At 43.0% G+C, this 12,575-nt stretch overlaps 1 protein-coding gene across 1 annotated transcript; it reads right to left on the reverse strand.

Moving 5' to 3' along the window:
- Nucleotides 1-851: 851 nt before the first annotated feature.
- Nucleotides 852-12,145, reverse strand: ankrd6a (ankyrin repeat domain 6a). The gene is made up of 14 exons (XM_037072266.1): nucleotides 11,996-12,145; nucleotides 11,790-11,888; nucleotides 11,072-11,170; nucleotides 10,895-10,993; nucleotides 9,687-9,785; nucleotides 9,232-9,309; nucleotides 8,677-8,772; nucleotides 7,971-8,141; nucleotides 5,261-5,416; nucleotides 4,923-5,075; nucleotides 4,121-4,234; nucleotides 3,520-3,820; nucleotides 2,196-2,557; nucleotides 852-1,842 (listed from the first exon to the last, which is right to left on the reverse strand). The coding sequence occupies exons 1-14, from the start codon at nucleotides 12,143-12,145 to the stop codon at nucleotides 1,657-1,659; spliced, it is 2,163 nt and encodes a 720-aa protein (XP_036928161.1). The 3' UTR covers nucleotides 852-1,656.
- Between the last annotated feature and the right edge of the window lie 430 nt (nucleotides 12,146-12,575).

The following is a 12,575-nucleotide window of genomic DNA, read 5'->3' on the forward strand; positions in this document are numbered from 1 at the left end:
ATTTCTTACCTCAGTGAACAGTTTCATTGTGATTTGCACTCAGTCGCTAGTTTTGAGGTCTTTTTCAGTCATTAATGGAAAAATATTGATTGCGGCTTAAAAAAAAAATATAGCATTGCAAAGGGGATATACATTAGTCTGATTTCCTTCAAAGTTAAAGATCTATTTCTCATACATCTATTGTGTAAATGTCTTTCACGGTTAAACGAACGAGTTCTGTGTGCTGTTCTGAGGAGGTATTGTGGTTAATGCAGGACACACGTCTCAAAGCACTGTTAAAGAGCATATAGGCATGAGGTTTGAACATATTGAATGCCGACACTATGGTGGTGAGGGAGGGCCCACAGACCCCCCTCCCTCAGTGCACAGAGTAAAGCAATAGTACATATTACTGGCTTGATTTGAGAGCCCCGGTGCTTGGCTGCATAAAATGACCAGCTGTGCCTGGAGGGCCTTTAATTAGGTTTCCATCGCGCTCTGACAGAGTCAATGGAGCATTGATTTGATTTTCCCTTCAGAAACTGCGGCTGTGGTCGCTGAGGCCAAAATAATGCCAGATGTCACAGCAGGATCATTGGGTTACACAACCAGCGGCTGCTACATGGCCCATGGCTGACTGACAGCTGAGCAGTGGGGCGGGAGTTTGTCCAGTCTGTGTGTTTGTTGACATCAGACCTCAGCTCACCCACATGTTGGTCTTCATTTCATGGTTAGGGCTTTCTTCTTAACAGAGCACAACAGGTTTTCTTTTTCATGCTATGTCAGAGAAATGTACTTCTCACTGCATTACATGTATTTGATGTACAGACATGATGATACACACAAATATCGGGCTGTTAGAGATAGTGCCACTTTATTAAAATCATAATTAGGTCCATTACAATCAACTATAATATTAAAATACTGCTTCCATAATAGTTATGCTGATGCAGTAATAATGATGTACTGGTAACACAAGGGCATGTTGTCTGTACTTAACAGCAGAGAACCAATCAACTGTAACGAGGAAGACGAAGGTTGGAGAAAAGAGTTTTGAGTTCACTTAGAGGAACTACCTGTAATAAGTTATTTCCATAGTCATGGCCGAATATTGAAGGGATTTTGACAGTCTTGCAACAACTGCAACACCTCACCTGTCCAGGTTACAGACACTTCTACAAAGAGACCAAAATGATCTTATTTTTTAACAAAAAGGTTTGTCTCCAGGGGACAACACAGGATTAGGTAACAGCCTCAGCCTGTCAGGGACTGAACCAAACGCTTTGAGTGGAAAGTTACTCTGACAGTCACAGTTTTAGGATTACAACTCCAGAGCCTGTGGTCAGTGTCAATCATTTACACAGCCAAACATGTGAATATAGAACCGTAGTTTAAAAATACTGAACAAAATTAAACCTTTTATGACAAGCTTTATATCAGCAATACTTCTGTTTATGTAGTAACTGTATATGTTTTATGAATTGTTGCATCTATGTACAGTTTTAACTTCACATCTCTATGTTTACTTATCAATCGCCTTTTATAAATGAATACTTTGACTGTTTCCCAGTCTGTCCTTTTCTGCTCCCTGTAACTGAAGCTGATCAGAGTCTTTAAATGTCAAATCAATCAAATCATGGTGAAAACGTTCATCCACTCTCTGGCAGTCAGGATGTATCAGCTCTCTGCATTCTCATTGGTCTTCAGCCTCTGAAGCTCCTCCTCCAGCATGCTGATCCGCTGCAGCAGCTCCTTCCTGTCCTGATGGGCTCTGAGCTCCGTCTGCTGCTCCACCTCCACCATCTTCCTCTTGTACCACCGCTCCAACTGGGTCGAAACCGTCTCAAAGAAACGCTGAGTCACCTGACAGGGACAGGGACAGCGGCACACTTAGTGTGGGATTGCCCGGGGGGGCGGGTTTGGATTGGGGCGAGGGACTGGATTTTACTTTTTGGGTGAGCTTTTCCTTTAAGACTGTAAACCCATCTCCAGCCCATCCCACCCTCAGGCAGAAAGATCAGTTAGCAGATTTACACAAACAAAGTTTATTTTTCCATTAACCACAACTTTATTATCACCACAAGAACTCAACATTGGTTAAAAATGATCCGTCCCTTAACCCTTAAAGAGAAGCATGTGCTTGAACATGTTTGCTGCGTTGACAGGTCCAGTCCAAGTCTGTCAGTGCTTGTCATCCCACCCATCAGTACACTCACCTCCTTAGCGTGCAGATTGTTCCTCTCCTGGCTGAATGTGGGCTCAGCAGGACGGTCGCTGAAAAACTCCAGAGTCCTGGTGCCCACGGTGTTCGTCTCTGCACGCCCGTGGGCACTGACCAGCTCTCCACTGGGTCTCCTGTAGCTGTGCTTCCGACGTTGGATCAGTGTGGCTGCTTGTTCGCTGACACTGGAGTGGCTGCTGCTGCTGCTTGAAAAAGCCTGTCCACACAGTGGCACCACGGATGATGTATGTCTATCTTGCTCTCCCAGGGGCTGCCAGGGGGGGTCAACAGAGCCCAGGAGGAGCCCTGAGTCGAAGTTAGCAGGCGGAGGAAACAGGGCTGTGTTCTCATAGTCATCTGAGAGGAGAGTGGGAACACACAATTATTTAAGTGAGTTGTTATCAAGTAACTGCAACATACACATGAGACAGACTCTGTGAGATACAAAGTTGATTTTGTCAAAGACGTGATCCTGTTTAATGGTTATGATTAACTGTGATTTCTGACTGATCCTCCAGCAGATGGAGTTAAGTATTTTGTAAGTTGCAATGGAGATGTCACCATCTGTAGTGACTAAACACACAACTTCAACACAGCTGCTTAAAAAAAACAAAACAAAAAAAAAACAAAAAAACTGGGCAATCCACCTGCTGAGGAAAACCATGAGACACACGCTGAAACTCTCTGAAAAAACAAGTTAGTGGATTTTGTTCAGTCAAAAGCTTTCATTCTAATTTGCCAAAAGATTCTGTGCAAACTAAATGAAAATGAAATGCTGTTTTCACATCCTGATGACTGAAACCACCAAACTGAAAAAATAATTCACCCAGAATGATCTTAAAAATAAATGTAAATTCATTTGTAAAATGTGATACAAATTGATATTATATCCTCATGTATTTATTTATTCATTTTAAATGTATGTATTTATTTAAGGCATTATTTCTTTTGAAAAAATGTGAAGAAATGCATTTGGGAATTGAAGAAATAAATGTTAAAATACAGATATAGGGGAAATGCTACAATGTAAAGCAATAGAGAATCAAATTTAAAACAGAAATATCATTTCATACATTTATCTTGAATCATTATTTTTAGTTCATTTAAGGACATATCAATTCATTTATAGAGCAGTTTATTTAGTTTTGATTTCGGCAGTTGAATATAAACTGTTGGTCCCTCCCTTCTTCACTGAATACTTCTGTTGTCTGCTGTGGAAACATGTCTCTGCTCCAGTCATAGGTCACACTGACCTGTCTATGCAGTGATTACAGCCATAAATAATTGTTGACTGCCCTTGTATCTGTTCTTGGACCCACCTGGTGACCTTTCTACTTTCATTTCAAAGTATGTCCTGTACCCGTTCTGCTCCCGCTCTGGGCTGCCCAGACTCCGGGTGGGGTTAGACGACAGGACGTTGACGTAGGTAGCCAGTGAAGTGCTGCTATCTCCAGATACCACAGACAGCAAGGGGAGTGATTCCAGGTCAGCGTCTGCCACGGACTGCTCCACAGACGGCGAGGGGAGGAGCTTGTGATACTGGGCTTTGGCTGGGATGTGAACCTCCATGTCCTTCAGCTGGGACACACACCACCTCTTCAGTTCATGCCTCACTGCTGCCTGCTCGAGTTAAGAGACACAGCTGCTGTGTGATCACACTCTTTCCTCATGATCCTGAACGTGCAGCCGCTGTTTCTCGCTTGTTTTTGTGACGTACTTACTATGAAGTGCAAACAGAATCTAGGATGACAGACATTTCCTACAGGAAGCGGCAAGTTGTGTACAAGCTACAGTGACTGCCACTGTCACAAACGTTTCAGGTTATTCCCTCCCAGTTATGAAGGTTACACATGTAAACATAACAAAAGTGTTTCCTGCATAAAAAGAAGTCCAGTGTCGGCAATAGGTTGGGACTGATACCTGTGTCATCAGGGCTTCCTCTCTACTTTGGGCAACTCTCCGCTCGATCTTGTAAATCATGTTCTTCCTCTCTGCTGCTGCTCTCTCCTGATTCAGCATGTCCAGCACTTTAATCTGAAGAAGACACGGTGGAGACAAACCTGAATCAGGAAGCTTTCTAACAATGTCGGAACTTTCTGGCGTGAAACTTGCCAAATTTCAATTTCAAGTGTATTCAAATGGAGTTCTACTGAGCAGTGGCGGTTCTAGACCAGTTTTAATAGGGGGGGCAGGTCGGGGCCGGATTTCTTCTTGGGGGCACATACAGCCCGGAAAAAAGACAAATCCCTCATTCAGACAAAACAGTGTTTACAATTTCAACAATTTTGATTGGGTAGAAAAACTGCTGAGACACATTATTTCCACCTTTCCTTTCAGTACAAAATCATGGCTGTTCATATGTTCATATGTTATTGTATTATTGATGCAGACTCCCTGTTGGGGGGGTCCAGACTCAGAGTTACAGGTGCACTGGCCTATGTTGCCTCCCCACCTAGAGCCGCCCCTGCTACTGAGAAATATATTCATGTATCCCTCGTGCTTGTCAAAGTCACATTTTAGTTATTCATCTGCTCCTAAACTGATGATCTCCAGCAGGTATGGATTTTTGTTACCAACTGATCTTTCCCGTAAATATTTCCAAAAACCTTTGATCCTCCTTTTAACAAGTCATAAATGCACACCCAAACCAGTAGTTTTACTCAGAAAACAAATATTACTATCAAGAACTTTGTTAAAGTAAGCAGAGAGATTAGAAGCAGACCTGGTGTTTGTTCCTGCGGTCCATCCTTTCCAGCCTACAGTTGACCTCCTCCTGGATGTTCAGGATGTGCAGTCTCATCTCCTCCTGCGTGCCTCCCAGCTGGCCCTCCAGCCTGTTGAGCAGAGGCTTACAATGACATCCACTGGCTGCCGCCTGAAGAGAATGGTCACAAGTCACAAACATTCAGCAGGACAGTTCCGCACAGTTCCAAGAACTTCTCAAACTCTGGTCCAAGCATTGTGGATCTGGTTCAAGCTCCATGTGTAAGACTTTCAGATTTAGTATAACTTCTGCTTTGCTAAACGTGTTTGTAGTTTAAAAAAAAAAAAGTCAGGAACCTGTCTTATGTTTCCGTTCTTGTCACGGTACAGTGTGTAAAGCTGGTAGGTTTTTCCATTCTGAGCAGAGCTGTCTTCACCATTATCACAAAGCAGCTCCTTCTCAAAGTCGAAGTGGGTCATGCCTTTTCTCCTCGGGTCATTACCAGTCAGAGCCTGGAAAGGAGAGAAAGAAACACATTTAAAATTGTAGTTGTCGCAAGTCCTTCCTGGTCGTATGTTCCTTCATTCCACCAGTTTTTCCCCTGTCAATATCCCTCTCGTCAGTTCAGACTCAGCCACTCACTTCCTATAAGCCCTTTTTTTGCCAGTTTCTCCACCTACTGGACACAGTTTATTTTTTGCATTGAGCCTCCACCTGCTTTCCTGGACTTGGAACCTTGCCTGCTCCTTACCTGCTTAAGTTTGCCTTCTGTGTTTGCCTCTCCGGTTTTGACCTTTTGATTAGATGATTTTGGTCTCTGCACTTCCCTAATGGTCCTGAGCCATGCTTGGGGATTTGTTCTTGCTCTGTGCCATCTTGGTTGAAGTACAATCTGGCCATAATGAACCCAATCGACACTGCGTTGGTGAGGAGCAAGCTGTCAGGCTTAGTCAGTGCCATCTATGGTGCCTACACTGCCCACTGCACCAGCTCGGCCATTCACAGGGACAGACCCATGAATCCACCAACCAAAGCAAATCTTAGTGCTCCCTTATCTTCAAGATTTAGCCTCTCTACATCCCAGTGGGGAGTAAATATAATGCACTCATATTGTCATGATTCAGTGTCTTGTTGTTGTGTTCTGATTTATTTTGATATTATATATTGTGTCACTTCTTGCTTTTTAGTTTCTCCTGTGTTTTTTTCCCCTCATTGTGTTTTTCCGTTCATTATCTCACCTGTCCTTTTCCCCCCTCACTCACCTCACCTGTCCCTGATCCCCTTGTTAGTGTGTCGGTGTATTTAGTCTTTGTTCTCCATGAATTCCTTGTGAGTTTGTACCGTCAGCCGTCAGCCTCTGATCGTCTCTCTGTGATGTTCTCTAGCATTTCCTCCAGTGTCTCCTCCTGTGTCTCCCCCATAAGTGTGTTTGGATTTTGATTTCTTGTTTTCTGTGTGATTTGAACTTTGCCTTTGTGTTGCACTTTGTTTTAAGCTTTTTAGTCGCTACTTTGTTTTTGTCCTCGCAACTTGCGTTATTTTTTTTCAAATTTTCCTGTTTTTTCTACCTTTCAGCTATGTTAAATAAAGCTTGCTTTTTGTTTCCCCTCAATCCTGCCTCCCATGTCTGCTTTTGGGTCCCCAACTAGTTTCCCCCCTTAAAGTGTAACCCAGATTTTATGATGCCTCTTTAAACGACAGCTCTGTATCCCCCGCTGACTGGATTGCTTCAACTTTACTGTCAGTCAAGTCAGTGGAAAAGCCCTGAAAGCCAGACCCCAGGACCATCACTGAAGTCACCACCTGCCATTATCAACCACCCTCGTACTTATCCTGGTATAGGGTGGTGTTGAGGCGAGCCATCTGGTGTGAAATGCCCTCTCGTTGCTCTGTGGCTAGCTCTGGACTCTTGAACGCTCTCTCTCCGTTCTAGTGTTTGTTGATCCTGGAGCTGACTTTAACATCCTGAACTCAGTACAAGCCCTCCAGCTAGGAATTCACCTGTTCAGCTCACTTGATGGACATCTTCTATGCCTCGTCACCCACAGAACTGTTCTGGTTCATGTCACATAACAACTATTAGACTCTCACATTCCTGCAGCCAACCAACCGACCAACCAACCAGTGATTCTGGGGTTTCCCTGGCTCTGAAAACACCCCACATATTGACAAGGCACGGGGGGCCATCATCCGATGAAGCCACTACTGCCATGCTGTTTGTTCCAACTCTGCTCTGTCCTTTTCCACAAGGCAAGGGCCTGATCCAATTAGCCCTATGACTGTAGCCTTGATCTACTAGTAGGCTCCTACTAAGGCTAACTCTGACCTCTGACTGCCCCTAAACCCAAAGCCACAACAAGGTACATCAATGAGTCTTTGGGTGCTGGGAACATCTGCTCCTCTTCTTCTCTAGTGGCTTGTCAAGAGGAAAGACAAAACTATCCTACCCTGCATAGACTACCTTGGTTTGAGTTACTAGAACAAGTGTCGTCTTCTACTAATCTTTTTCTTCCAGCAATCTTGCAAATGTCCCCACTGCGGGACTAATAAAGGATTATTTTATAGTAGGGTGCCGCCATCTTTGCTAAGCTGTATGTTTGGATGCCTACCACCTGGTGTGTATATGAGAGGGCAACACATGTTGTTCATCTACGTAGAAAGTTCCTGGAAACTCGATACTTTGTCACATCTTTTAAGGTTTTCTTTCTGGGCAGTATGGTGGCTGCCTGATAATCATCATCTTTCACATCAGATTCATCTGGAACTACAGTTTGGTTACAAACTCTCTTAATGTGATGTAGCATTGACAGAGATTATACATAGGCACAAATATAGGTGACCAGTGATTGTCAAAGAATTCAACCCTACTGCATGTCAAACACACATGCTGTATGTTTATTCAGAGACATATCTTCATTGTGTGGTTTCAAATTCAAGAACACGAACACTTCAACACATACGGAGAATGTCGGGTTGGAACAGGAAGTTGAAAAAAAACAAAAAAACATTAAATGCATATTATGGGCCAGTGGAGAGCAGCGGTCCTGGTGTCTGCTGTTGACCTACCTGTTCCTTGACTCTCCGCCTTCTGTGATGGCTATAGGGACTGCCAGCCGTGGCTGGGGTCTTGTGGTAATGTTGTTCCTGCTTTTGCTGCCTGTGATGAGTGGCCTTGATGTCAGATCTGCTCTCCATTTTTTCACTGCTAGAGGTTTCTTCCACCACAGAACTGCTGTCCTGCTCAGGACACAGACAAGTGCATCACAGACAGAAGGAAAAACTTAGAGAAATGGCCAACATGGGATGTCTGTATTATTCAACGACTGGAGGTAAGATTTTCCCTGTCAGTTTTGGCAGTCTGGCACAGTAGTATGCTAGCTAACATTAGCCTCACAGACTAGAAGGTTTATGGCATTTACTATTGTGGTCTCAGTCAGAAAGCACAGACGTAATCCTCCAGATTTGACTCCTGAACATCAGACATGTTTGATATTGTGTTGGTCCTCATGATTCCCACAGCAGCTCGGGAGGTTTAAGTCTGGATCTGTAACCTCTCAGATAACCTCTTAGATAATCTGGGATGAAAATTGGTACAGAGCGACATACTGTAAGTCTCAAACCTGATTTCATTTTCAGATTTCAGGAAGGGCGAATGAAGAATACATCAGCCCCAGATTCCTTTAGCCTGAGAGCAGCTTAACTCAATGCTGAGAATTCTCTCATAGTTCACTAGACCCTGATAACAACAATGTGTCTGTGTGAGATTTCTTACTTTGTTTGGTGGAACATCTACTCTGGTGACAGTGTGCTCAGCTGTCAGTCTCTCTCTTCTCTTCCTTATTGTTCTTCCTCGCATGAAGCGATGCACCTGAAGACAAAATCTGCATTCACATCAGCAGCGAAAACTCAACGCATCTTCTGTCAGTGACTGAAAACCTACCTGTCATCATCTCATCCATCTCTTTTTGTTTCTAATCATAATTAAGTTGATCTGCTCGCACGATTGTGATCTTTGTGTTGTTTCCTCAAGGTTGAGTTAATTTCTTGCAAGCTGCTTTAAATGAAAGAATCAGCTAAATGAATGTAATGTTATTACTACATTGATGTAATGAGTAAAAAAAAAAACTACAAAATGTTTGCTAACGCTATCAAAAACTGCTATTACTTAAAACATATTTGAATGGTTTGCATGAACTTAATCCTTTTTTTTGTCGATGTTCACTCACTATGCATATGATGTTTGCACCCTACATAGACAGAGAACCACAGCCTTTTTGGAACCTGCGTGGAATAAAATCAAGGTTAAGTTCATGATGCAGACACCGACCTGAGGAGCTCTGGCCAGCAGAAGTGCCACATCTTTGTGGTGGTTATCCCTGGCCTTGTCGAGGGCTGTTTTACCTGCCTGGAAGCGAACCCAGTCTCATCAACACGAGAAAAACATGCATACATTTCACATGACCTGAAGCAAAACAGTTATGTAGTATTTTCCATATACACCACTGTCAGAACTGTGTTTTAAAGGTCAGATTAGCCACCATGAGGAGGACTACTCAACCTTTTTTCAACTATAAGAAATAACTTGGATGTCATTGGGGTTATGTTGAGAGATCTAATGTTGAAGCCGGTGTTAAGAGCAGGGCTGTGGGGTTTGAAAAAAAAAAAAAAGGAACAAGGGAGGATCTAAATGATACAAAATGGTAATGTTCATGATCACCATGGAGAGGTGAGGTGATGATTTCAAATCTGATGTTTTGTGATATTGAATTGTGAGTAACTTACATTGTTTCTGACTGTGCCGTCTGTCCCAGCCTCCAGTAGGAGCTGAACTGTCCTCTTATGGTTCAGAGTAGCAGCCACATGGAGAGCTGTGTCCCCTGCCTACAGACACACACACACACACACACACACACACACACACACACACACACACACACACACACACACACACACACACACACACACACGTACAGTACAGAGTGTTTGTGTGTCCTGTTCTTTTCCATTGAGGTGACTCTGTCTTTCTCTGGACCATTTTCAAATGAAAATGTGATGTGCTTACATTTCTGTCAATGCACAGTGGATCAGGTGACCACGCAGAATATGTATATGCATGTATAGTTTAAATACAGTGACAGCAAACATAATGAGGACGTTTATGAATCCATGTTCGAATCTGTTTAAATGGATCTGTTCTAACTCCACACCAAACAGCAGGGAAAACAAATGTATAGACACTTTGCTAAAATATAATGTAATAATAAAATATAAGTCATTTTTATTTTCTTTAAACAATCTACCAGTAAGGTGGGAGCATTTTAAATGATATTGATACTCTTAAATATTGCTTAATACATATTTTCTAAAAGCAGTTGACGTATTTTATTATTCATATAGTACCGATCTCTTATTCAGTCTTACTTTCACTTACATCATCATCACAATGATCGCCTTAATAAGTTTACATTAAAATGCTGCATACATAGTGATGAGTCGGTGATAAGCATTCAGTAAAAGTTTTTATAAAACACAGGTACCATCCTGCATAATGGGTAAGTTTACTTTTGTTACTTTTCAAATATCAAATGTCCTGATTATTTTGACTCAAACACACTATAAGGACCTATAAGGATCATCGGCAAGAGCACTGGCCTTTTCTCTGCAGTTATTGTAGTTATTTCTAATGCCGGTATGGGGTCGCAGTCTGACATAACCAGAATGGATAAATTCACACTCTGTAGTCGGGTGGTACGGTGCTAAACAGACTTATCTTCTGTCCACAGGGCCACCAGCACCAGCAAAGGTGGAAGCTCCTTGCTGTGGCTTTAAAAGTTAAAATGCAGTTCTGATACTGCTGCTTAATGCGAACACAACACCTCCAGCAGACTCATGCACAAGCCACTGCCACAAGATGAAATGAAGCACTGAAATCTCACACACACTGAAGAGATACACACTGTAAGATGCCAGATCCTACTGACACCCTGTACCTGGTTTCTCTCTGTCACATGGCACAGGGAATTCAGCAGGATCTTCACCAGCGTCAGGTTGTTGTAGCGAGCAGCCACATGTAGACATGTGTCGCCAGCCTGGAAACAACACAGAGTTAAAGAGTTAAAGAGGTGGACCAAGCTTCACAGTTCTCGGTGAGGAGATGGAGGACTCACGTTGTTTTTGGTGTCTGGCGCGGATCCTCCGAGCAGCAGCAGACGAGCAGTCTGAGCGTGTGCATTCTGACAGGCCAGGTGGAGGGCTGTGTTTCCTGCCTGCATCAACATGATACACAGACTGCTGAGTTAACACAGCTCTACAGGAGGCTTCCACTGGGGAATTACAAGGGAGGGCAGCTGTGTAGCATCATCTATAACATGAGAATGTAACACCACAAGTCACATCTTCTGACGTCATCGAAGAGTTTGGCAAGACAGTCGACACTGCTGAGTGATCACATTATAATTCATACAGGTGTAACTATAAAACATGCATTTTAAAGGAAGATTTCAAAACATTCCATTGAAAATTAAGCCTATATATATATATATATATATATATATATGTATGTTTTAAAACAAGTCTGGGGGTATGGGTTTAGGAAAACGAAGTCTGGGGCTCCACAACCAGAAACAAAAATTTTGGCTTTGAATCAGACATAGAGCATGATGTTACTTTTCTCTGCACTTTTCTTAACACAGTGTTCCTCACCTGTAACTACAAACCAAAGACTGCAAGACTGAAACTTGTGTACTGTAGTTCTGATCACTGGGAGTGAAGAAATACAACCTGTTGAGCTTTTACTGTTCAGCTGGATACTTATATTTGAATAATATGATCATACTACTACTACTACTACTACTACTAGTAATAATAATAGAGTTACTATCCTACCTTGTTCCTGATGTGGAGATCAGCTCCTGCCTTGACCAGCAGTTTGACACAGTTAGAGAAACCATGCCAAGACACCTCATGCAGCGCAGTGTTTCCATCCTTTAATCAGATATTGGACACAGTTATTCCATCACTAATGCAACTTTATCATAATAAATGACCTTTCCTGTAGCATATGTCTGACATGTACAGTGTCCACTGCTCACTCTGTCCTGCAGGTCCATGGCACAGCCCCCCTGAATCAGAGCAGCCACAGTATCACTGTTCCCCACCATGGCAGCTCGGTGCAGGGCCGTCTGGAGTCCGGGGCCCGGGCCTGGTGATGACGATACGTGGACCAGTGCCTGTACACTCATCACTCCTGATGCACACATCCATGCACATAGGATTACATACCTCTTCAAGTATACTGTACGTGTGCATGAACATAAACAGATTCAAGTAACACAAACAACAATAAACACCTCCGACAGTGTGATGCTGTTAGTGATATCATCCCATTCCTGCCCATCCTCAGATGACTGACTTCATACAGTGTCTTATATGTGGATATGCCATCATATTTTAGACAATGCAGCAGGACAGTGAGCAGGACACTCAGCACCAAACGGCAGACCAATTCAATTCATATTTCCAATTCAACTCAGGAAAGTGCAGAGGCTGCAGTTCTTTCTTTGAACATCTTTCACTGTGTGTGATGCGGATGAATACATGCATCCATACTGACACTGTACTGTGTTTACACCCGGTGTAGAACCATTGTTTTTGCCGAGCTGAAAGAACAAA

The sequence above is a fragment of the Acanthopagrus latus genome, chromosome 16, assembly GCF_904848185.1.
Source record: "Acanthopagrus latus isolate v.2019 chromosome 16, fAcaLat1.1, whole genome shotgun sequence".
NCBI classification, from domain to species: Eukaryota; Metazoa; Chordata; class Actinopteri; order Spariformes; family Sparidae; genus Acanthopagrus; species Acanthopagrus latus.